At 53.8% G+C, this 25,065-nt stretch overlaps 4 protein-coding genes across 4 annotated transcripts; 3 read left to right on the plus strand and 1 right to left on the minus strand.

The window, feature by feature from the left end:
* Nucleotides 1-14,138: 14,138 nt before the first annotated feature.
* HD553DRAFT_343252 (uncharacterized protein) lies at nt 14,139-15,081 on the plus strand (the record flags this gene model as incomplete). Its single annotated transcript, XM_046182857.1, has 2 exons — nt 14,139-14,627; nt 14,704-15,081. 2 exons carry the CDS (start codon nt 14,139-14,141, stop codon nt 15,079-15,081), a joined length of 867 nt encoding a protein of 288 aa, XP_046035831.1.
* Nucleotides 15,082-15,963: 882 nt separating this feature from the next.
* HD553DRAFT_324802 (uncharacterized protein) lies at nt 15,964-17,598 on the minus strand (the record flags this gene model as incomplete). Its single annotated transcript, XM_046181528.1, has 6 exons — nt 15,964-16,194; nt 16,272-16,430; nt 16,568-16,581; nt 16,615-16,796; nt 16,972-17,206; nt 17,280-17,598. The coding sequence occupies 6 exons, from the start codon at nt 17,596-17,598 to the stop codon at nt 15,964-15,966; spliced, it is 1,140 nt and encodes a 379-aa protein (XP_046035832.1).
* A 602-nt stretch (nt 17,599-18,200) lies between these two features.
* HD553DRAFT_343254 (uncharacterized protein) lies at nt 18,201-22,102 on the plus strand (the record flags this gene model as incomplete). The annotated part of the gene is made up of 6 exons (XM_046182858.1): nt 18,201-18,374; nt 18,451-18,540; nt 18,618-19,130; nt 19,198-21,224; nt 21,290-21,577; nt 21,646-22,102. The coding sequence occupies 6 exons, from the start codon at nt 18,201-18,203 to the stop codon at nt 22,100-22,102; spliced, it is 3,549 nt and encodes a 1,182-aa protein (XP_046035833.1).
* A 540-nt stretch (nt 22,103-22,642) lies between these two features.
* HD553DRAFT_313549 (phosphatase activator) lies at nt 22,643-24,985 on the plus strand. Its single transcript, XM_046180248.1, has 6 exons — nt 22,643-22,796; nt 22,871-23,282; nt 23,518-24,011; nt 24,122-24,431; nt 24,515-24,628; nt 24,706-24,985. Exons 2-6 carry the CDS (start codon nt 22,989-22,991, stop codon nt 24,709-24,711), a joined length of 1,218 nt encoding a protein of 405 aa, XP_046035834.1. The 5' UTR covers nt 22,643-22,796; nt 22,871-22,988; the 3' UTR covers nt 24,712-24,985.
* Nucleotides 24,986-25,065: the final 80 nt, after the last annotated feature.

The following is a 25,065-nucleotide window of genomic DNA, read 5'->3' on the forward strand; positions in this document are numbered from 1 at the left end:
GCCCTTCCGAATCACGGAAGTCATCGGCCAGAGCAAGATGGCGAGGAGGCTGGAACTCCCCGCGCAGTTACGCCGGGTGCATCCCGTCTTCCACGTGTCGTTGCTCATCCCCTATCGGGCCAACGAGCTGGAAGGAAGAGAGGTGGTTGAACCGCCTACCCCCGAAGTCCTCGACAACGGTGACTTGGGGTATGTCGTGTCCGAGATCGTACACTCGAAAGCGTTGCGATCCGGGAGGTCCGGGAAGAAGACCCAGTACCTAGTGCGATTCGAAGGGTACGGGGATGAATCGAACGAGTGGGTTAGCCCCGCCGAATTCGATCACGACGACAAGGTCGTCGCAGCGTTTCACAAGCGCTACCCTCATCTACCGCAGCCTGGTCGACAAGAGTACGCCGACGCTTGATGCGTTCGGAGACCGCATCTAGGGGGGGGATCCTGTTATAGCGGTCACGTGACGCGTCGGACACGCCGTACGCGACTCCCGTATGCGACTCCCGTCGGGGGTACTTTTCGGTGTTGTTGTTTGGATGTAGAACTAGTACCTCTGTAATAGCTCTACATCCGTTATTACATCTAGATGTCTACCCATACCTTGCCTCATTCCTGCGTCCCGTCAGCCTGTCCAGGGGGACCCCCATCGGGGGCCGCTCCCGGGCCTTACAGTTGCCGTGATCGTGGATCTCCCGTCAAAGACAATCGCCGTGTTGGATTCGCTTTCTCCTTTCCATGGGGAACAGCGGGAAGAGATTCCCGCTGCTGAGCCTTGTGCTGTCGACTCGTCATTACAGAAGGCCCGAACTATTTTCCAGGTGAGTCGTCAAATCGCTTGCTCTTCCACGTGCGGGAATTCATAATCACTGATCAATTCGGTCATTTTGTATTCAACAGTCGGTGGGAGGCTGGCTCTCCGATCTCCATCTCATGTTCCGAGGCGAGGCTTTGAACTCTGACGCTTGGCAGTTTCTTTATCCTGTTAGTCAAACTGTGGTGACGTTGACTGGCTGATCTAACGATCCGAGATACAGGCTCTCCCGCAACAGCAAGACGGATCGAGTTGCGGCTCCTTCATGCTCCAGCACATCGAGGCGCTCTGTAGGATGCAAGACTTGGGCGCAGTCTGTCGGGAACCACTCCGAAAGCCGGCCCGCAGATCGATGGCCCTCGAGCTCGCGCAGCAACGTCTAATGAAACGGCACCACGGGGATAAATACTAGTCTCTTCTTTCTACCTGAGACCGCCCCAGCTCCCGAGTCAAGTAGCTTTGTTTCAGTTGTAATTCGATTTCCGGCGTATAATACATTGCCTACGTTTATTTTCTGCCTCGAATCGTTGACACTTACATACTTCACGCGTGGTCTATCCTCTTGACCTGCAACTGGCGGGGTCCACGTCAGTATCTATTTGAGCCCTACTGTACTACTGTCATGCCTCGCTTGCGAGATACATGCTGCTTCGCAAAGGTGATGAGGGCAGACTGTATTGTAGAAGAAACACTGACTTGTCTCGCTCATCAAATCGCCGCTGCAGCTCGTCTGCCCACAGTCTATAATCCCATTCCCGCAATGTCGCCTTCGCTCCCGCCCTGCGAGTCTCTCAGCTTGACCGCTCACTTAGAATCATGTGCAAACGTCAAACCAACCTTTCGACTTCCTGTTGACCAACTCTCGCAGCTCCTAGGTTGGATCTTACGCCTCTCATCATGTCAACTCCTCCTGTCACTCCTCGCAAGAGACGCCGTCGTGGTAGTGATCACCTTGCCTCTACTTGGACTGTTCCTGCCACTCCATCTCGTCCACCTAAAATTGATCATCACCCAAAGGCTACCCTTCTCAACAACCACCGGTATAAGGGAAAGATCATTTCCTTCCAGGGTTCCCGCCCAAACGGCTCTGAACCCGGCTTCACCGTGCCCAATCCTGGATCCAATCCACCCTCCCTGGACTATTTACACAACCCCTTCATCTCCAATGATGTTTTTGACAATGACACCTTCCCTACTGACGCGCCCAACACCACAGAACTCCCCGTTATGAAGGATGGACAAGCGTATGAGGACCTTCTAAAAGAGCTCAAGGATATGGCTGTAGAACAGACGATGCCATCGTGAGTCTACCTTACCTCACTACAGATCGTCTTCCCGCATGCCCATCGACACCCCAATCGTCATCGCAGCGGTTATTTTTCGGAAAGGCAACAGGAACAACTCGCCCTAGAGCATGCCCTGCCGGCTCTAGTCATCCAGTTCTACAAGTTTCGCTACCGTCCAAGAACTCTCGGCCCCCCACCCTGGCCCACACAAGATTGTTCCACCGATCTCCTCCTGATCGATACATATTGTGAGTTGGCGGGAATACGTTTGACCTGCAACCTACCATTCCCGCTCAACAGTGCTTGTCTTACTTCAGACTGTCGCTCCGTCAAGTACCCACATCATGCATGGGATTCTTCGCCTATAGGGGTTCCCGCCCATGTCCTGGCCCAAGGCTACCTTCCCTCCAGAATTAATCGGCCTGCGGTAGCCTTCAGTATGCGGTCTGTAGAATTCTACCTGATTCAATTCCGACACACACAGACATCTCGTATGTCTTTCGTTCAGTCACTCTGTGACTATAACCAGGTCAGTCCCTGTGCCTTCCCGTCAACCCACAAAACACTTGCCCAGGTCGAACCTACTCCTTAGATCCCCTATACCGAAAGCCTACGTGAGAGGTTCAGCTTCTCGGTCGACTTATACGACCGGATCGTCAATTACATGGAACACTTCAGCAAAACACTCACCAGGAAACCCCGCGATCCCCCTGCAACCCCGGGAACACCTGCTCAAACGACAAGTAGTGGCAATCCCACTGCTCTCAACACAACATCGTCGCCGTCGCAGCCAGATCGCAAGGCACCTGCTCTTCAAAGAGATACATGTCCCTTATGTTTCCCTGTCGATGGCAAAGCGGGAACTGAAGACTACGTTCTTTGCGTCGCTCTGGACGGGAACAATTCTCTGAAGAGGAGGGACCGGCCAGGACTGGCCTATCAAGAACATTCATCTCGGTTCCGGCTGCCTCCCGAACTTGTTAACCGGTTCTCAAACCAGACCATAACAGCACAGGCACAGCGCACAACAACGAAACGTCCCCGAACCCAAACAACACAACCTTCTGCAGAGCCACTTGGGCCCTGCGCATCGCATTGGACTGCAGCCAAGGCAAGGCCACGTGCTAATATGAGATTCTCAGAGATGGGGTGGTTCCCGCTTGTCTGCCGGCACGGCGTTGTCCTGGCATACGCCGACTTGATCAAGGAGTATGAACAATCTAAGTTTCCACTAGCATTAGCGCATTGGTTCGCTACGCAATACTCTGGCCGAATTACCTTCGGCTATGACATTGGGTGTCAATTTCAGAAGACATTCCGACACGCACCTGCTGTCTCCCATCTGCTAGGCCCCGATCCTCATAATTCCCGCATTAATTTCCGTGAGTTACATGCAGACACTGTCCTTCCAATTATACTTTACAACAACATATTGACAGCGACCCTTTTGTTCCTACAGAGGTTGGTGCGTGGCATGGCTACGCACACGACAGACCCTGTCAGGTCAAGTGCCACCCACGATTCAATGCTGAAGCCGGCTTGGAGGTTTTCGAAACATGCGAGAGGCTGTTCTCGTATACAAACGGCGTAGCAGGCGTCACGCGGAGCGCTACTCGCTATCACCGGCATCAGCAACTCGAGTGGGTGATAGAACAGTGGAATAACGACAAGCTATGCTTGATGGGTACGTCAAACTGCCGTTCCGTTCGCCGCTGCAGCGTACGGACCTTGTGTTGACTCTCCCGACAGCTAAGAACTTGGTCAAAGGTTGGCGGGAATTGGTACATATTCAGCAACAAGCCACACACAAGATAGCTCAAATGCAAAAACAATACTCCCGCCCGGAATTCTCACTGCAATATTTCAACACACTCTGGGAGGATGAAAAACAAGCCCGCCGTCGTAGTGCTTCTGAGGCAACGGGTATCGGCTATGAAGCGGGCCTTGCAGACGCTCAGCTATGGACTCTCGCATTGGATTACCTTGTTGCGAAACGAGAGTGGTCAGCATTGTCGCCCTCGATATCCACAACGCAGGGTCTCGATCACATGCAGACGCAGCCTCAGCAATGGACGACATTTGCTCGCATGTGCGCTGCCTCACAACAGCTACAAGCAACACAAGACCGGCTGCTTGCACATTTATCAGAGCATCGCCGAGAAGCCTCGTTCGATAACGATTCCCGCCTGGCCAATTGGATATCCTCGCCCGAGGGTACTAGAGCAGGACGTTTTTGGCGCCGTCACAAGTATGACAAGGCTTTGGACGCTCTTGAGCTGGCATGCATCAATCGGTTCCAGGAGGCCGAAAGATGCTCAAGGCCAGGTACCAACTACAAGTTGCGCCAGAAGATCGCAGCCGCTCTCAGGGACCGGGCTCGTGGTATCGATGCCGCGCATAAGCGCTACGTAGACGCTTGGAATGACCTTCCACTGGAAGGAAAACCGCCTCTATTGAAGCGGGAATCATTAGGGGAAGGGCAAGACTCGGTCTCAGATCACTTCACATCTGCCCGGGATGGCATGTCGAGTTATTCCCATGAGCACTGGGCGCAACCGGTAGCACGAGAAGGGATTCATCACGCAAGATTGCATGAATGTGCTATTATGGAGCAGAAGCAACTCGGTATTGAGTTGTCCCGGTTACTCCTCTGGATGGACCAGGCACCCCAGGCTCTCTGCAGTCAGATCGACTCAGCCGCGCTTCCTTTACCAATATCAGCGTTGTGGGGCAATGCACAGCCTGACGAGCTAGACGCATACCCGTCTGCTATCACACCCATGCTCGCAGTCTTGTACCAACAGGAAAAGCTTGAAGCGCTACAGCGAGTCATTTCTGATGGCAGAAAGACCCTCACCAAATTGGATATTCCCGCCACCGATCACCTCCGGCTTGAGCCTTCGCCGACATTTCCTGTTATAGCGGTCACGTGACGCGTCGGACACGCCGTACGCGACTCCCGTATGCGACTCCCGTCGGGAGTACTTTTCGGTGTTGTTGTTTGGATGTAGAACTAGTACCTCTGTAATAGCTCTGCATCCGTTATTACATCTAGATGTCTACCCATACCTTGCCTCATTCCTGCGTCCCGTCAGCCTGTCCAGGGGGACCCCCATCGGGGGCCGCTCCCGGGCCTTACAGAATAACGGATCATCAAAGGACCCCGAATGGGGGAGCACGAGGAGGTAGCCGGATCCCCTTGCAGCTGGGTGCAAGCGGAGTACCCAACGGTCCAGATAGCCATCTGACGTTGGTAGGAGTGTTCTACCCGGAAGGAGTGCCGGTCCAAGCACTCATGTTGTTGGATTCGGGAGCGACCGGGATGTTCATGGATCGGACATTCGCGTCGCTACATGGATTCGACGTAACGGACCTCGAGACGCCGCGGGTAGTGACGGTGATCGATGGTCGGGAGATCCAGGGAGGAAGGATCACCCAGAAGGCTCGTACGCTGGTACGTACGGGAGTGCACCTGGAACTGACCGAGTTCCACCTCACCGATTTGAGTGGGTACCCGGTGGTACTAGGTATCTGTAAGGCCCGGGAGCGACCCCCGGTGGGGGTCCCCCTGGACAGGCTGACGGGACGCAGGAATGAGGCAAGGTGCGGGTAGACATCTAAATGTAATAACGGATGTAGAGCTATTACAAGGGTACTAGTTCTACATCAACATAACAATACCGAAAAGTACCCCCGGCGGGAGTCGCATACGGGAGTCGCGTACGACGCGTCCGACGCGTCACGTGACCGCTATAACAGGATCCCCCTCCTAGATGCGGACTCCGGACGCATCAAGCGTCGGCGTACTCTTGTCGACCGGGCTGGGGTAGATGGGGGTAGCGCTTGTGGAACGCCGCAACGACTTTGTCGTCGTGGTCAAACTCAGCGGGGCTGACCCACTCGTTTGACTCGTCCCCGTACCCTTCGAACCGTACCAGGTATTGGGTTTTCTTCCCGGACCTTCCGGATCGTAACGCCTTCGAGTGTACGATCTCGGACACAACATACCCCAAGTCGCCGTTGTCGAGGACTTCGGGGGTAGGTGGCTCAACCACCTCTCTTCCTTCCAGCTCGTTGGCCCGATAGGGGATAAGCAACGACACGTGGAACACGGGGTGCACCCGGCGTAGCTGCGCGGGGAGTTCCAGCCTCCTCGCCATCTTGCTCTGGCCGATGACCTCCGTGATTCGGAAGGGCCCCAGCGTCTTCATCGAGAGCTTCTGGCTGGGGCGCACCGATGTCAAGTTCTTGGTAGATAACATTACCAAGTCCCCTACGTTGTAACCCTCGTCAGGGACGGCGGTACGCTTCCGATTTGCGTACTTCGCCATGTCTTTCCGCGCCTGTTCCAGCGCCTCCTTCACCGATTTATAGATCCCGTCGAGTCGGTCTCGGTACTCCCCCGCCGACTCCACCGCCTCTTCCCTAGTGCCGGGCACTGGCAGGGAGAATGTATGCTCCCTTCCCTCGGACGCCATAAATGGCGACATCCCGATGGCAGAGTGCTTCGCGTTGTTGTACGCAAACTCCGCCATGGAGAGTAACTCCGCCCAATCGTCCTGGAGGAAGTTGACGTACGACCGCAAGTACTGTTCCAAAGTGGAGTTACTTCGCTCGGTCTGTCCGTCCGTCTCCGGGTGAAACGCCGTGGAGTAACTGCTCTCCACGTTTGCCATGCGGCACAAATCTTTCCAGAATCGCGAGGTGAACAACGTACCTCGATCCGAAATGATCTGCTTCGGGAACCCATGCAAACACACCCATCGGTCAAGGAACAACCGCGCCAAGAATGTGGCGTCGTTATCCTTTCGACAAGCGACGAAGTGCGCTCGCTTGCTGAACCGATCGACGATCACCAGGATCGAATTGGACCCCATAGACTCGGGCAGGTCCGTGATGTGGTCCCAAGTGATCGATTCGTATGGTCCCGCCGGTACCGGCAGCGGCGCTAGTTCGCCGACAGGCTTCATTCGGGGTCGCCGGTTGCGCTGACATATGCTGCAGCTAGCGACGTACTCCCCGATCCACTTCGCCATCCCAGGCCAGTAGAAGTCCCTACTGGTTAGCTCCACGGTCTTGTCCCGCCCCCAATGGCCGGCGGCCTTCCCGTCATGTAGGCGCTTCATCAGCTCTACCTTGATGTTCCCCGCGTTAGGAACATACACCAACCCGTTGTACAGGAGAACCCCAGTGGGGCTCAAGCTGTATCGCTCATTCGCCAAGGTCCCCGCCTTGAGCTGCGCTACGAGCTCTTTCGCCACCGGGTCGTCCTGCGCCGCCGGTATCAGCGCTTTCACCATCCAATCGCCCAGTGCGGGGATGGTGCCATTCAACCGTAAAGGCGGTCGCTCAACCGGACTACACCCCTCAGAGGGTGCGTCTTCGACAGGCCGGAGCAGAGTCTCCGCTCGCTTCGGTTCTGTCTCCTCCATCAACTCTTCCCGCCGACTCAACGCGTCAGCCTTCCCGTTCTCCGTCCCCGGTTTGTACTCCAGGGTGTAGGAGATCTGGTTCAACAGCTGCGACCATCGCGCCTGCCGTTGAGACAATACTTTGTCCCTCTTGAAGTACTCCAAGTTCTTGTGGTCCGTGAGGATCCGAACGGGGCACTTGTTGTCGAGATAATGTCGCCATATCCGACTGCAATAAACGATGGCCAGCAGTTCCCTGTCGTGCACATCGTAGTTCCTCTCGGCGGGCGTCAGACTCTTCGACATGAACGCCACCGGGTGGAGCTTCCCATCGTCCCCTACCTGGGACATCACCGCGCCGATCGCTCCAGAGGAAGCGTCGGTCTCGAGCACCACTTGGCGCTCCTCGTTGTAATGCGCCAATATAGGCGCTTGGGTGAAGGACTCCTTCAATTCCCGGAACGCAGCGTCAGCGGCTGCCGTCCAGGAGTACTTCACCCCTTTCTTCGTCAGGGCCGTCATTCCCTGAATCTTCTTGGAGTAGTTCTGAATGAACCTCCGATAATAGTTTGCAAATCCTAAAAAGGACTGCAGTCCCCGAATGTTCTTCGGGGGGGCCCAGTCCAGAACGGACTTGACCTTGGAGGGGTTCATACTGACCCCCGTCGGGGCAATATCGTACCCCAAGAATTCGGTAGCCACCGTATCGAACTCACACTTCTCCGCTTTCGCATACAGGCCATTTGCCTGCAGCCTCTTCATAACCTCCTTGACCTGACCATCATGGGTCTCCTGGTCGGAGGAGTAAATAAGTATGTCGTCGAGGTAAACGACGACGCACACATCCAAAAGGTCTTGGAAGACCTCGTTCATCCACCGCTGAAAGGTAGCGGGGGCGTTGGTCAGGCCGAACGGCATGACCAAACATTCGAACAGACCGAAACGTGTAGTAAACGCGGTCTTCCAAATGTCTTCTTCTTTTACGCGTAGCAGGTTGTACGCGCCTCGGAGGTCCATCTTCGTGTAGACCTTCGCGCCCTTCAACCTGTCTAGCGTCTCTGAGATGAGGGGTAGGGGTGTCCTATCCTTCACCGTAATGTCGTTAAGGCGACGGTAGTCGATGCACATACGCATCTCGCCGCCTTTCTTCGGTACAAACAGTACCGGGCTCGAGCAGGGCGACTTCGACGGCCTGATGAACCCCTTCTCCAGATTCTCCTTCAACCACTTCTTTAGCTCCTCACTCTCCCGCTGGGAGTGGTTATAGAGCTTCTGGTACGTCGGCGACGTACCGGGCTTGAGTTCGATCGCATGGTCGATCGATCGCTTCGGGGGCAGTGTATCTGCCTTCGTCTTGGAGAACGCTCCAAGATGTTCATGATACTTCTCCGGTACCATGTCCCTCAGCTTCTCCATATACTCGGGAGGGTCCAGGTCATCCTGGAACGAGTCTGTAGGTTTGACGTCCCAATCCCACAGGTCCGGGCGCCTCGCCCGCTCGTCGTCCTCCCGGGTCATCTGCATTTGTGCGACGACCAAATCCTCCGTGATAGACCCCTTCATCTTCTTGAACGGGTCGATCCCTCGTGTCTCCACCTCTACTTCGTCCGGAGCATACACCGTCTCGGGCCTCTTAAGACATCCCGTGCTGATGCAGACATCTCCGAACGTCACCGCGTTGGAGTCCCATTGGATATGCGGATTGTGTCTCCGCAGCCAAGGGATACCTAGTACGACCGGGTACCCACTCAAATCGGTGAGGTGGAACTCGGTCAGCTCCAGGTGCACTCCCGTACGTACCAGCGTACGAGCCTTCTGGGTGATCCTTCCTCCCTGGATCTCCCGACCATCGATCACCGTTACTACCCGCGGTGTCTCGAGGTCCGTTACGTCGAATCCGTGTAGCGACGCGAATGTCCGATCCATGAACATCCCGGTCGCTCCCGAATCCAACAACATGAGTGCTTGGACCGGCACTCCTTCCGGGTAGAACACTCCTACCAACGTCAGATGGCTATCTGGACCGTTGGGTACTCCGCTTGCACCCAACTGCAAGGGGATCCGGCTACCTCCCTGTGCTCCCCCATTCGGGGTCCTTTGGTGATCCGTTATTCTGTAAGGCCCGGGAGCGACCCCCGGTGGGGGTCCCCCTGGACAGGCTGACGGGACGCAGGAATGAGGCAAGGTGCGGGTAGACATCTAAATGTAATAACGGATGTAGAGCTATTACAAGGGTACTAGTTCTACATCAACATAACAATACCGAAAAGTACCCCCGGCGGGAGTCGCATACGGGAGTCGCGTACGACGCGTCCGACGCGTCACGTGACCGCTATAACAGTATCCCTTCGCTGCGGAGACACAACCCGCATATCCAATGGGACTCCAACGCGGTGACGTTCGGGGATGTCTGCATCAGCACGGGATGCCTCAAGAGGCCCGAGACGGTGTATGCTCCGGACGAAGTAGAAGTGGAGACACGAGGGATCGACCCGTTCAAGAAGATGAAGGGGTCGATCACGGAGGATTTGGTCGTCGCGCAGATGCAGATGACCCGGGAGGACGACGAGCGGGCGAGGCGCCCAGACCTGTGGGATTGGGACGTCAAACCCACGGACTCGTTCCAGGACGATCTGGATCCTCCTGAGTATATGGAGAAGCTGAGGGACATGGTACCGGAGAAGTATCATGAACATCTTGGAGCGTTCTCCAAGACGAAGGCAGATACACTGCCCCCGACGCGATCGATCGACCATGCGATCGAACTCAAGCCCGGTATGTCGCCGACGTACCAGAAGCTCTACAACCACTCCCAGCGGGAAAGCGAGGAGCTAAAGAAGTGGTTGAAAGAAAATTTGGAGAAGGGGTTCATCAGGCCGTCGAAGTCGCCCTGTTCGAGCCCGGTACTGTTCGTACCGAAGAAAGGCGGCGAGATGCGTATGTGCATCGATTACCGTCGCCTTAACGACATTACGGTGAAGGATAGGACGCCCCTACCCCTCATCTCAGAGACGCTAGACAGGTTGAAGGGCGCGAAGGTCTACACGAAGATGGACCTCCGAGGCGCGTACAACCTGCTACGCGTAAAAGAAGAAGACATTTGGAAGACCGCGTTTACTACACGTTTCGGTCTGTTCGAATGTTTGGTCATGCCGTTCGGCTTGACCAACGCCCCCGCTACCTTTCAGCGGTGGATGAACGAGGTTTTCCAGGACCTTTTGGATGTGTGCGTCGTCGTTTACCTCGACGACATACTTATTTACTCCTCCGACCAGGAGACCCATGACGGTCAGGTCAAGGAGGTTATGAAGAGGCTGCAGGCAAATGGCCTGTATGCGAAGGCGGAGAAGTGTGAGTTCGATACGGTGGCTACCGAATTCTTGGGGTACGATATTGCCCCGACGGGGGTCAGTATGAACCCCTCCAAGGTCAAGTCCGTTTTGGACTGGGCCCCCCCGAAGAACATTCGGGGACTGCAGTCCTTTTTAGGATTTGCAAACTATTATCGGAGGTTCATCCAGAACTACTCCAAGAAGATTCAGGGAATGACGGCCCTGACGAAGAAAGGGGTGAAGTACTCCTGGACGGCAGCCGCTGACGCCGCGTTCCGGGAATTGACCTTCACCCAGGCGCCTATATTGGCGCACTACAACGAGGAGCGCCAAGTGGTGCTCGAGACCGACGCTTCCTCTGGAGCGATCGGCGCGGTGATGTCCCAGGTAGGGGACGATGGGAAGCTCCACCCGGTAGCGTTCATGTCAAAGAGTCTGACGCCCGCCGAGAGGAACTACGATGTGCACGACAGGGAACTGTTGGCCATCGTCTATTGCAGTCGGATATGGCGACATTATCTCGACAACAAGTACCCCGTTCGGATTCTCACGGATCACAAGAACTTGGAGTATTTCAAGAGGGACAAGGTATTGTCCCAACGGCAGGCGCGATGGTCGCAGCTGTTGAACCAGATCTCCTACACCCTGGAGTACAAGCCGGGAACGGAGAACGGGAAGGCCGACGCGTTGAGTCGTCGGGAAGAGTTGATGGAGGAGACAGAACCGAAGCGAGCGGAGACTCTGCTCCGGCCTGTCGAAGACGCACCCCCTGAAGGGTGTAGTCCGGTTGAACGACCGCCTTTGCGGTTGAATGGCACCATCCCCGCACTGGGCGATTGGATGGTGAAAGCGCTGATACCGGCGGCGCAGGACGACCCGGTGGCGAAAGAGCTCGTAGCGCAGCTCAAGGCGGGGACCTTGGCGAATGAGCGATACAGCTTGAGCCCCACTGGGGTTCTCCTGTACAACGGGTTGGTGTATGTTCCTAACGCGGGGAACATCAAGGTAGAGCTGATGAAGCGCCTACATGACGGGAAGGCCGCCGGCCATTGGGGGCGGGACAAGACCGTGGAGCTAACCAGTAGGGACTTCTACTGGCCTGGGATGGCGAAGTGGATCGGGGAGTACGTCGCTAGCTGCAGCATATGTCAGCGCAACCGGCGACCCCGAATGAAGCCTGTCGGCGAACTAGCGCCGCTGCCGGTACCGGCGGGACCATACGAATCGATCACTTGGGACCACATCACGGACCTGCCCGAGTCTATGGGGTCCAATTCGATCCTGGTGATCGTCGATCGGTTCAGCAAGCGAGCGCACTTCGTCGCTTGTCGAAAGGATAACGACGCCACATTCTTGGCGCGGTTATTCCTTGACCGATGGGTGTGTTTGCATGGGTTCCCGAAGCAGATCATTTCAGATCGAGGTACGTTGTTCACCTCGCGCTTCTGGAAAGATCTGTGCCGCATGGCGAACGTGGAGAATAGTTACTCCACGGCGTTCCACCCGGAGACGGACGGACAGACCGAGCGAAGTAACTCCACCTTGGAGCAGTACTTGCGGTCGTACGTCAACTTCCTCCAGGACGATTGGGCGGAGTTACTCTCCATGGCGGAGTTCGCGTACAACAACGCGAAGCACTCTGCCATCGGGATGTCGCCATTCATGGCGTCCGAGGGAAGGGAACATACCTTCTCCCTGCCAGTGCCCGGCGCTAGGGAAGAGGCGGTGGAATCGGCGGGAGAGTACCGAGACCGACTCGACGGGATCTACAAGTCGGTGAAGGAGGCGCTGGAACAGGCGCGGAAAGACATGGCGAAGTACGCAAATCGGAAGCGTACCGCCGTCCCTGACGAGGGTTACAACGTAGGGGACCTGGTAATGTTATCTACCAAGAACTTGACGTCGGTGCGCCCCAGCCAGAAGCTCTCGATGAAGACGCTGGGGCCCTTCCGAATCACGGAAGTCATCGGCCAGAGCAAGATGGCGAGGAGGCTGGAACTCCCCGCGCAGTTACGCCGGGTGCATCCCGTCTTCCACGTGTCGTTGCTCATCCCCTATCGGGCCAACGAGCTGGAAGGAAGAGAGGTGGTTGAACCGCCTACCCCCGAAGTCCTCGACAACGGTGACTTGGGGTATGTCGTGTCCGAGATCGTACACTCGAAAGCGTTGCGATCCGGGAGGTCCGGGAAGAAGACCCAGTACCTAGTGCGATTCGAAGGGTACGGGGATGAATCGAACGAGTGGGTTAGCCCCGCCGAATTCGATCACGACGACAAGGTCGTCGCAGCGTTTCACAAGCGCTACCCTCATCTACCGCAGCCTGGTCGACAAGAGTACGCCGACGCTTGATGCGTTCGGAGACCGCATCTAGGGGGGGGATCCTGTTATAGCGGTCACGTGACGCGTCGGACACGCCGTACGCGACTCCCGTATGCGACTCCCGTCGGGAGTACTTTTCGGTGTTGTTGTTTGGATGTAGAACTAGTACCTCTGTAATAGCTCTGCATCCGTTATTACATCTAGATGTCTACCCATACCTTGCCTCATTCCTGCGTCCCGTCAGCCTGTCCAGGGGGACCCCCATCGGGGGCCGCTCCCGGGCCTTACATTTCCTTTCGTGAGGCCGGATCATCGTTTACTATGTTGGCGAAATGAGAACAGGATTGGCATGTGTGTCGAAGAGGTCGGGGGAGGCAAAGCCAGACTCAACTTCCCTGAAGAAGGCATCGACCCGTTGGTCGATGCCCAACTCCCTGGTTTGACTGAGACTGCTGACGATCTATTGGAACTTCCCTGAAGTTCCCGTATCGAATATGTCTTAATTGTATTCCCGCAAATACCGGCGCCAAGTATGAACGTTTCAGAGACTTGAGGCCTTCCGATTGTACCCGGTGGCCTCTGCGAATAGGGTGATTACCTTGGGATGATCGTCCATCCTTTGACGAATTCTTCTTTGTTCTCCGTGCCTGGGAGGGTGAGGTACGTTCGTTTCGCTTGCTAAATGGATACGATGATGATCTGCGATGCCTTTCGCTGCTTAGTAAGGTCCTTTAAAGGTGTTTATCTTTTGTTATGTGCAAGCTTCCGACGATCGTTATCGTAGCACTTTGCAAGAGTTCTTCTTGCGTTTGGTGTTACTTCGCGAATGGCTAAACATATATATACCTGCACTGACCTACGTTCTTTCCTTCGACTTGTAACTTGTATGTATATCAAACACAATCACATAACGTTCCACGCGTTCTCTTATCACCATCCTAGCCGATACACACGCATCACCTTCACATTCGTCAAGCTCATCACCATGGAGAACATCCCTCTTCCTACCCGTCCCCCCTCCATGTTTTATGGCCCTCACGTCGCCCAATACAGTCCTTACCAGGACCCTACTTCCCCCGGCGTCTACCACTACGACGAGAACGGCAATGCGTACACGGTCGCAAGGGATCACCGCGTTGTTTGGGCACCCGAACACAATGTCGAATTGTATCCAGAGATGTGCGCGTTTGACGAGCCACCTCCTCCCGGTATGCTACGAGGCATATTCCCGCCTCGCTCGCCCATCTTCGAGGCGAATAGGCTTAACAACCAGCCTTGTCTCGAGTGGAATTGGAAAGCGATCAATGAGACAGGCCTCGGATTACAATGGAACTGGAAGCTCGGCATGCATCGTCTCCCGCCCGGGTACACTCCGCAGGACCTCACGCGGGAATTATTCATGTCCCCCGACATCCCGTTCAAATATCCTTTGGTCGAAAGGTGTAACGACGGCTTTACTCAGTTCCGAGTGCACGTGAGTTTTAACAGCGGGAATTGCACCGAAGTCATATTGATCTGATCTATTCCGTTGTTGATTCCGTTGTCGGTAGGACATCATCATGATGGCTCATGATGACGCCAGGACCGAGATCCTTGCGACCGGCGGTATGGTCACGCTCGCCGCCCGCAATGAAGATCGCATGTACGAGATCTACGCGTTCGGCCAAGGACTGTTTCACTGCATGTCGATGCTACGCTTGTGCAAGGAGCACACTCCTCGAAGTTGGTTCCCGCTTTGTGCCGGTTTATACCGGATCAACATCATATACAAACGATGGGAGAAACTTTGGCGGATGACCAGAGAACAGTCGGCGAAGAAACTTCCCGCCTTCTCGGCGGAGACTCTGGCGACGTTCCGAGAAGAATCGACTCGAGCGAACAAGATGTGTCGATGTCTACACAACGGTCTCATGGGCGAGTGCAGCTAGACCGGTGAGTATACGCTACGTATGTCTCCCAAATTTGTTTCCCGCCGATCAGAACCGTATTAATCTTCTGATATTCAGGTCCATCATAAAGCTATAAAGCTATATTCATTTATACTATCATAATCAACATATTTCTCGTCGCGCTATTCTACGCCTCTACGCCATGCTCCATATAATACAAGACAGATAGATGTTTAGGAAGATCAAATATATTTGTGCCGATGTTTGAGGGGCAATGACATATACGAGTCACCATTTGAAGCCACCGGGAAATGACAATGCATACGATGACTTGCCCAAGGATATGAACTCCTAAGAAACCATTGTTCCCGTCTCACGTCAGATCATTAGTTCTCTATTCCCGCCCTCATAACCCAACGTCAACGATGTTCCCGCCACCGATCGGCATACAGCTGTCAGCGTCTAGCTCAAGCTCACAAACAGGTCACCTTATTGCTCTGCTTCAAATACTTCGATGGCCAGGCTTTGAATTGTCAGAACGGGGCAGTGGTGTTCACGAACGAAGGATTATCCTCATAAGGGTTGGCGTTTCAGATTGGCCAAGAGTTTCACACTCTACCATTGACAGTGAGACAGATGATTCGACGGGGCTATATAATTTCGCATTCATGGTGCAATGATGCAACGGCATACGTCTGGCAATTCTTTTTGCACTGAAGATTTCACAGCAATTTAGTGTTCGATTCTGGAGTGTGTACCTTTCGGCGTCAATGTTTTTGGCGGGAATGCGCTATTTTTGGGCGGGAACTGTTTGAACAGTTGTGTCACACATTCGACACGGTATCGTTGACACCACAGGTCACATCCACAACAACATACAATAACGGAGATGCAATAACAGAGGACATTCGCTACACAAAATCACTGCAGCTCGGCTGCCCCGGGCACAAGAATAATCAACCTATTTAATTCTGTTTGTGAGAAGTTGGGTGGACTATCGCCCCATTCCCGCTTCTTGGCTTTTTCCGAACACCCTTGTAACACTAATTGCGTCAAAAGGGCCCTCATATTTGTTTGTTGCTGTTCAGAATAGTTTTCTAGTCGGCGCAAACGAAGTTTACCCTTGACATACGCTGCGCCCAGCGTCTCGATCTGAGATAACAATGCGCGTAGGTAACCTGTAAAAAGTCAGAACATTGCAATGGAAGCTTCGAGACCAAAGCACGAACCTCTTGTTTCGATGTCAATCGTACGCCTTCCCACCGGAAGTTGGCGTCAATGCCTTCCCACCAAAGGGAATGTCGGAGGCAGACTAAAGGCATGTTGGCCCATGGCACCTGCGTCACCTTGGCACTGGGAGGTAGCATGGCGTTAAGCTGCTCCTTGACCTATTCAGTGAGTCGGGTACGCTGTTGAGCATTGCTCATGCCAGCATGATGACGCTCAAGGGAAGTCGAAGATGGAATTCCCGCCGTGCTAGCAGCTGTTAGTTGTTGGTCGTCTGTTTCCGACAGGTCAAACGCACTGTCAACTTGGATCCTAAGATGATACATAGTCGGACAGGGAGCTTACTTCGTCGCGCACGGGCTTCCTGGATGGCAGCTTGGATTCCGCTGAGAACGCCATAGGTTCCCGCCATGTCTCCTCCGCCCAGTCCCCATCGTTTCCATAGCACCGCTCCTAGATATGGACTTTGGACGATGTATTGCGGCACAAATGGGTGATCGGCATCGACCGGCATAAGCAACAGACAGCTGGCAATATCGTGCATCTCGTGTAGTCAATTGAGCTAAGACCAGGAAAGACGAGATGATTCCCGCAACCGAAACATATCAGCATGGAGTCGAACTCGGTTGCGCCGGGATTAGCAAGTCACTAACTTTAGAAACAATGTCTTGCTGTACCTCCGCAGCTCGCCTAGCTGCGAACCGTCTGGCATCAGTGGTACAAGGGGGGGCTGTGGTCGAGGTCGTCTTGCGTCCTGCCCGTCGCGATTCCAGATCTTGTCGGACTTTTTCGATGTAATCCTCTGTCCAGTAACCCTGCTGTTTCCTTTTTTTGGCCTCTAGAATGGCATTGACGAAAGACTCCCGTGGTGGAGTGGGAATATTTGTATCCAAGTCATGTCCCGCCAGTGAAGAAGCAGTCGACGTAGCTGAACGTTCTGCAGGGCCATGACGCAGAGCTGATGTAAACATGTGCATGGGGATGAAAATACGAAACCACACTGAACTGACTAAGGTCTTCCCGAGTAACGTGTACCATTGCTTGCCAAGCAGTTAACTTCCGATTCTTTTTTTCCTTCTCAGTTATGTTTAGGACAGAATGGAAAAGCGTTTGAGGCTTTACATTGAGCCTCGTAGCATGTTCGGCACATTGATTGCGCAACGACGACAGTATATCCTGAACGGCAAGACTGAAATTCAATCTCGACATGAATTGTGGGCGGGCTGTACGGAGGTCGAGACGTTCACCCAAGTCCGGGATTGCATCTTCTTCCAATAAATCTTGAGCGAGATCGAGCGGGAAGTCCTCATTGTCGTTTGTGTGGTCCATGTTGTTAGGGAGGCTTTGATGGGTTGTTGATGAATGGCTATTTCTGTAGGGGATCGAGATATTTGAGCGTGGGGTATCAATTGAGAGATAGTATGGATTTGAGAAGGTGAGCTGATGAAGCGTTGTCTGAATGGAGTTGATGAGGTGAAGTACGGGAGTGCAAAACAGTAAGCAGCTAAGCAGTTATCAGGCTGACTGTTGTTGACTTTTTGAACTTGTCAATACGGCGGGAAGCGGGAAGTGCCTGCTGGATAGCGGGAACGATTCCCACGTCACGTGAGAAACAAGGGCGAAAGAAGAGTCTTCTGTCTCCAGGACGAACAAAGAGTCGATGTCTGTTTCGCAATTGTTAGCTGGTTGCTTAGCCCTGATCACCGTTACAGACAACAAAAGAGAAAGAGGTATATCAAGCTCATATGAATACGGGCGAACAAGGACAGTCATTGTGCTAGTTACATGTGTGCATATAATATCATTGACGTTCTTATCTTCTTTTCACCTGGCAAATTCCTCATCGCACATACATCGCCCTTGCCCGCTCATCGTTAGATTCGCATCGCCGCAGAAATCTCACTACCGACTTAACTCACAGACATATAAGCATGAAAAACGTATCAAAGAAGTCCGGTGGGAACGCAGCTACCCCGAAGAAGACCAAGGCTGAAGTGAAGGCAGGACAGAGGTGGCGGGCACAACAGATCAACGAACGTAAAAGGTTGAAGAAGGAGGCCGACCTCGCCAAGGCAGCAGAGACAGACGGACAGCGGGAACGAGAGGTAAGTTGTGGCTATTGGGCTATGGTATTTTCAGATGGCGTGGAACGTTGTTTGCTGACCCTTGCTGTTCCAACAGGGACATGCAGCGACCGGTGGTGTGGCTCCGGATAACAATCAGGGACCGGCCAGGTCTCGCAAGGCAACATCACCGTTGACTCCGCTCTCTGTAAGCCCTCGTTCTCATGTGGTACTAAGCGTGAAGTGTCAACGTGTTCTAAATTGCACTTGTGCTGGTGGGAACAGGATGATGGTACGAACGAAAACGAGCTGGAACAGCAACAACAGCAGCAACAACAACAGCAACAGCAACAGCAACAACAACACCAGGAGCAGCCGGAGCAGCAGCAGCAACCTGCGGGAAATGGTATTGAGGTTGGTGTGGAAGGGGAGGTGAATGCAAAAAGCGGGAAGAACGAAGAGGCGAACTCGGACGCGCCCACATCGAAAAAGAAGGCCGTCGACCCAGCCGATGTTGAAACGGAGGCCGTGAGAGAGCAAGCCGAGACGGAGAAAGCCGAGAGGGAGAAAGGCGAGAGAGAGAAAGCCGAGAAGGAGGAAGCGGAGAAGGAGAAGGCGGAGAAGGAGGAAGCTGAGAAGGAGAAAGCGGAGGAGGAGGAAGCTGAGAAGGAGAAAGCGGAGGAGGAGAAGGCGGAAGAGGAGAAAGCGGAGAAGGAGAAAGCAGAGAAGGAGGAGAAAGCGGAGAAGGAGAAAGCAGAGAAGGAGGAGGGGGAAGAGCAGTCAGAGAAGGCCAAGACGGTGAGACTCAAGATCATATCAGCAGGCGGGAATGAGTAGTTGTTGATGATTTGGTTTGTGGTAATAGCGATTTGACCTTTTCCAAGGGATTTTTCCCAAAGCAGCGTGGCCGGTACCAACTATCCGGTTGAGAGGTCCACGTCAAATCCGAGCTTTACCTAAGCTCAAGCCTATCGACAAGGCTGCTCTCGAAGCCAATTTCGCAAAGTTCCAAAAATTTGCGGGGGTCTCGGGTCCTGCTGGGGATGGGCGGGAATCGATGATTGGATCGATTCGAGCAGCGGCGGAAAGCGTCTGGACACAAGGACGGAAACGGCGAGGAGGGAGTCAAGGCTTGGACCCGGTTGGTGATCATGAACAAAGGTCGAGCTCGGTAATGGCGGACGATGTAGGCGAGGGTCAACGCAAAAGAGCGAAGCCGAATCCCAAGCAGGACAACCCAACGGGAGAGGCGCAAGATTTCATGGGACAAGTGGTGTATGGGCGAAAGCGAACGCTGACCCAGCCTATCTACCGGCCTGGAAGTCGATGGAGAGAACCATTCCCTACCGCGCGGCACAAAAACGTGGAAGGTTTCGGTCACGCACTCATGCAAGCGATGCATGCGGTCGAAGACTCGATTGCCACACCTCAACAATGGGAGGATCGCGTTGTTCCACACCTGAAGGATATTCTTCAAGAAGGATGGGAAGGAGCGGAATGGGAGAAGATACGGGACATCGCAATGAACCGTAGTATTTCCAAATTTTCCCGCCTCTGCGAATTCTTCGAAGTGTGTTGGGACTCAGGTGCCTATGCGGAAGGATTCAGCATCTGCGATAATCCCGCAATAATTCAGGCCTATGGGATCGTGGTGCAAGCCATTGAAGCGCGGGAGGACCGGTGGATAGGAATGTCCAAGCACGAACTGTACGAGAAGCTGCACTTCGTGTTCCGAGGTGAACAGCTCGGTTGCCGGTATGACGTTCTCGACAACAAGCAGGAGGTGATGCTGGACGAAATCCTTGAGATCGAGGATAGGGTCGCCGACATTGTCTTTGATCTATTCGGGGAGGTCAGCCCCGCACTGGTGGAGCGTGGTCGATTGGGCATCGATGGACGCCCACAAGAATGCGACACCACGGAAAAGAAGGCTCTATGGGACACCAGCCGGGGGCTGATCACGCAGGCGCGTCGCAAGCGGGATCTGCTAGCCTGCGCAATTCGTGCTGATGGGTGGATCGAAGGGGTGTTTATGGGGCGGGAATGGATGAAAGGCGCTTCTCCCGCGCTGGTATCTTTGATGGGAGGGGTGCTGCAGGGATTTGCAAACCGGCCGGACTACAAATCGACAAGCTCGTTGACCGGCGAGTTACATTATCTGCGGCGGCTATTGGGCGAAGGCAGGTTCTACGAGAGCGAATGGATCCCCATCCTCGACATGTTCCGCAGGACCGATAGCGTGATGACGCAATCCACTCTCAAAGCGCTTTCGGGTGCTGTGCGGCTGCCGGAAGCACGCCAGCGATGGGCTGATATCAGTAGCCAAGCGCGAGAGCTCTGGCGGGAATCCGGGAAATCGTTCAGGATGCCGATAGCCATCGACGCAAACTTGGCCAACGTCAAAGCTGCCCAAGCACTGCGAGGGGTCGTGAACTTGGGTAACAGGCCGCTCATCGCCGCTGGCCGACGTGCTTTGAGAGCTCAGGTCGAAGACAAGGTTGGCACGTTCCCACACACGGAGACCTGGGCGAGCTATTTTGCGGATGTTCACCAACTGAAACTTGGTAACATGAGCGGGATGACGTTTTGTGCTCGTGCAACTGCGCGGGAATCGGTTTTCGCTAAGGTGATGGGTCTGCTTGAACACTCGCTCTACGAGAAAGAGAAGACCGATGAGCTCGACAAATCAAAGCATAGTCTTCACCGATTTTTGGTTGAGTTCCACTACCGAGAGCTCGATGCGGACGGCCGTGTGGAGTCGGCACAAGTTGACGCCACCATCATCGAGGAGAAGTTCATGTGGTCCAAGCCCGCAACGAGGATGGAAGTTGACTGGCAAAACGAGGATGCGCGGGCAGACGCGTTGGCGGAAGAACAGGCTCTGTGGGATGAGTAAGTGTACTAATGAAACGTGGTTGTTACAAGTCAAAGGCCTGATCACACGGTTATATATCCAGCGACACGTTTGGCGCAGGAATCGATGCAAGCCAGAGCCAACCTGAGGAACAGGAACCTGAGTTGGACGGCATGTTCGACTTTGGCACCGGGAACGGAGAGGAGGGTGATCGGGAAGGTGATCTAGATATGGATATCACCATAGACCAAGGTACCGAGCCCGCAAGGCAGAGTGATAAGCCTGCTACCGACGTGGTCGACGAGGTTGGTAAAGCAACAACGGAAGTCACTACGGGAGCCAACAAGGATACGGTGCGGGAAGGGGCGCAAAAGGCGGGAACCGGAGAATCGTTAGTGTCGAAATGCCTGGATCTCGATGGAAATACTTCTGACATAATGGATTGCTCTCGCTTGACAGCTTCTTCCATAAGGCTCTGGGTCGAAGGATGGTCTACATCGATTGCACGAAGCACGTGTACCCATCGTTGAAGAAGGAGAACGCTACCAATATCACCTGGAAGCAAGACGAGGATGGTGATTGGCTTCCCGCAAGTATCATTACGGCGAGTGAAAGTCGGACCGACCAGCAAGCCCGCGACGCGAGAGCCAAGGAGTGGAACAATTTCGTTGATACCGTGAAGACGAAAGCTGTGAATCTTGCGGAACGAACGGGAACGACATCGGTGACCATCTGTGCTCGACCTATGGTAGAAGACAACAAGGGAACGGTGGTGTTATTCACCTCGCCAGGCATGGTGGAACCCAAGGACGAGTCGTGGGAACCAATGCTAAAAGCTTTCTGGGAGAACACGTACAGAGGCGCGGCGGACTTGTGCGATCGCATTGAAGAACACTCGGTGTTGGATCCCAAGTAATTGTATAGTTTGCATCTCAAGCGGTCTTCATTCTCGAGCTATGTACTTTTAGCAAGGTGTCTGTACTATCTTCCAGTATAAATATAATGGTGTACTCTCCCAAGCCAAAATGTCTTTGCGAGAAAGGAATTTGGTGTTTGAGAAATGCATCAAGTCCATGTCTTGGCTGGAGCTAAGTATCGACGTGGTGTGACACTGCAGAATGGAGGGGCATTTGTATATCTGTGTTCCAGCGAAAGGAATAGATAATTGTACATAGATACATAGAGAAGGGACTGTCTGGAAAGAGACTGAAGGGAAGAATAGCAAGTGCGGAGAGTTTTGGGGGAGGGGCGACTCTTGAGAGGAAGCGGGAAGTATTATTTTGCAGGCGAGAATGCAAAGGGCCGTGGACGGGAACTCATTTAGGCGATGCGAGAATGACGTAACGGCGCGCGAAAAATTTGGCTTTGCGCGCAAAGTCTCGCGCGACGATCGCAAAAGGCGAATCTAGCATAGAATTAAGCCGCGCTGTCGTAGAGTTGTTAGCCTAGGCCAGCGCGTCACAGTGCTAGGGATAGGTGCGCTGGGTTGTTGACAAGAAGGACAATCATCCATCATCTACATCATCTACATCATCATCTACCTCTCTCCATCGAATACTTGACAAATAGACATCTATAGGAGTATCATCGAGGGTAGGATTAAGGTCAAAGTAGGTTCTCGGACCAGCAACCCGGTATCCCGGTCGATTTAGTACAAGAACTGATTCTTTCACGTTCACGACAGTTCAGCATCGATAGATCGATCAAAGGACCTATCAAGATCTCAAAAGATACCTATCGACAATTCACAAAGCCGACATCCTGCACAGCTCTCTCAGATCAAGTCGGAACAATCCTACAAGATGGCCGTCGCCTCATCTTCCAACCCGATCACCTCGGTCGCACCCTCTTCATCCCCCATCACCTCCGTCCCAGATTCCTACCCTCCCTCCTACCAACCATCTCAACAACAACTCCTTGCACGCCTCACCCTGGAGATGCGAGGAGAACGATTCGTCGTAGAAAGAGAGACCTTGTTGAACCTCCCGGAGAGCGTGCTTTTGGGCATGTTCCCGAATGGGTTGATTTTGAGTCGGCAGCAGTTGGGATGGCCGGATGAGGAGGATGATGGGGAGAATCAGGTTTATCCGATCGATGTGAGTCGAGGTCTGGGCTAGAAGTTCTTCTTTTCGAGTATGCGCATCGTGTGGGTGGCTGATACTTCGATCGTACCCTTCGTCTTGCTCGGTTCCGTCTCATCGCTCTGCCTTGACTACATCATCAACAATTTATCACCGTCGTCATCGCCATCAAATCACAACAACAACAACAATATCGAACCTCCCTTTGATCGAAAACAAAACCTATCCTCACCTCATTTCGTACTCGCAGTTCGATCCAGCCTCGTTCCGGTACATCCTTTCCTTCTGGTCCCAAGCCCATACCGACTTTTACGGGACCTCCACCTCTCCCGGTTACTTCCACAAACAACAACACCTCAACAACAACAATTCTTCTTCGTCAAACTCTTCGGCATACACGGGCAATCTGAACAACTCCGACTACCCAGCTGGACCGGGGGAGAACCCGTTGATCAGTAGACAGCCTATTATCGTCTTAAGGGAAGAATTGGAATACTTCTCCATCGTCCCTTCTACGGACCCTGCCGTCAACCCGAGTTCACCTAGCAACACCCTTCCTGCCTCACTCACCAACTTAGCCAAAGTGGGGGAAGACGGACAACCGACCCCAGAGCTCTTGAGGTTGAAGAGGGAAGCTGGGAAGGCGCTCGTCAAGAGGACAAAGGTGTTCACAGCCTTGCAGAGGAATGTGAGCAAGGAGGGGAATTTGGCGGAACAGCATTTGATCGATATGTTGTGCATGTCGTGAGTCGCGGTCTCTCTTCTCCCTTTGGTTGCTTTTCCGCACGCTGTCGTGCTGTTTTTCGTATGGATTTGAGCTGATCACACGGAATCGTGGCTCGGTCGACACGCAGTGGATTTGCCAGGGACGACGATTGGGGCTACAGGTCCCTCGAACCCACTCGGACCGTCATCTCCTCCATCGCCCTCGTCCTCCTCAAGACCGGTATCCACCACCCAGAATCTTCTTCGTCTTCGACGAACGCTAAATTAAAGGACGAGGATGATGGGAGCGACTCTGGGTCTGATTCGGCGAGCGAGATGGATACGGAAAAAGACCGCGTAGGGGACGCACAGGAGGATCTGGGTGCGAGAGGGGTGACGATCGATCAGGGGCAGATGAGTACCGCTCAGAAGTTGTTGCTGTTCTGGAGGAAACCGGCGGTGAGCCCCAACATGCGTTTTGTGCTGACACTGCGTGCTGCGTGAGCTGATGAGAATACGATTGTGGTCTTGATGGTTGTCAGCGCAAATGTTGGTGGGACGGCGTACAGGTCGATGTGCCCCTCCATGAAGGATCGGATGAGATGGTCAGCATGAAGGTCTGGGCGAGGAGGGTCTGGACGCTGGAGTTGAGCTTGGTGAGTCCATGTTCGCAACTCGGGGAATTTACACACGGGCTAACCGATGCGACTGGCCGTATTTGATCTTTTCGTAGCTGTAAATCACCCTACCTTGGCGCGTCATCGAACCTCTAGAAATCGACATCTTCTCTCTTCTGTCTTACGTTCCCATCATCTGTCAACCATCGGCCAGGATCCTTATACCACCTTTTCTTTCCACACGTTACGTTTTACTTTTCGACTCGTATCCTAGGCCTTTTGCATTGGTTCTCTGTTGTCTCCGTTTGTTCGCACATACACGGTTACCCAATACGTTGGGTGTTGTAATTCTTGCGATGACGCTTTTAGTAGATCATGATATACGTCTTCGCCAAAGCCCCGTTGAGTGCAGGACAGACTCGCCCGATCCATGTCAGGAAGAAATCTGTGCAGGGGCCGTGAGAGCCCATGACGAT

The sequence above is a fragment of the Filobasidium floriforme genome (genome assembly GCF_021052385.1).
Source record: "Filobasidium floriforme strain CBS 6241 chromosome Unknown HD553scaffold_14, whole genome shotgun sequence".
Classification (NCBI taxonomy): domain Eukaryota; kingdom Fungi; phylum Basidiomycota; class Tremellomycetes; order Filobasidiales; family Filobasidiaceae; genus Filobasidium; species Filobasidium floriforme.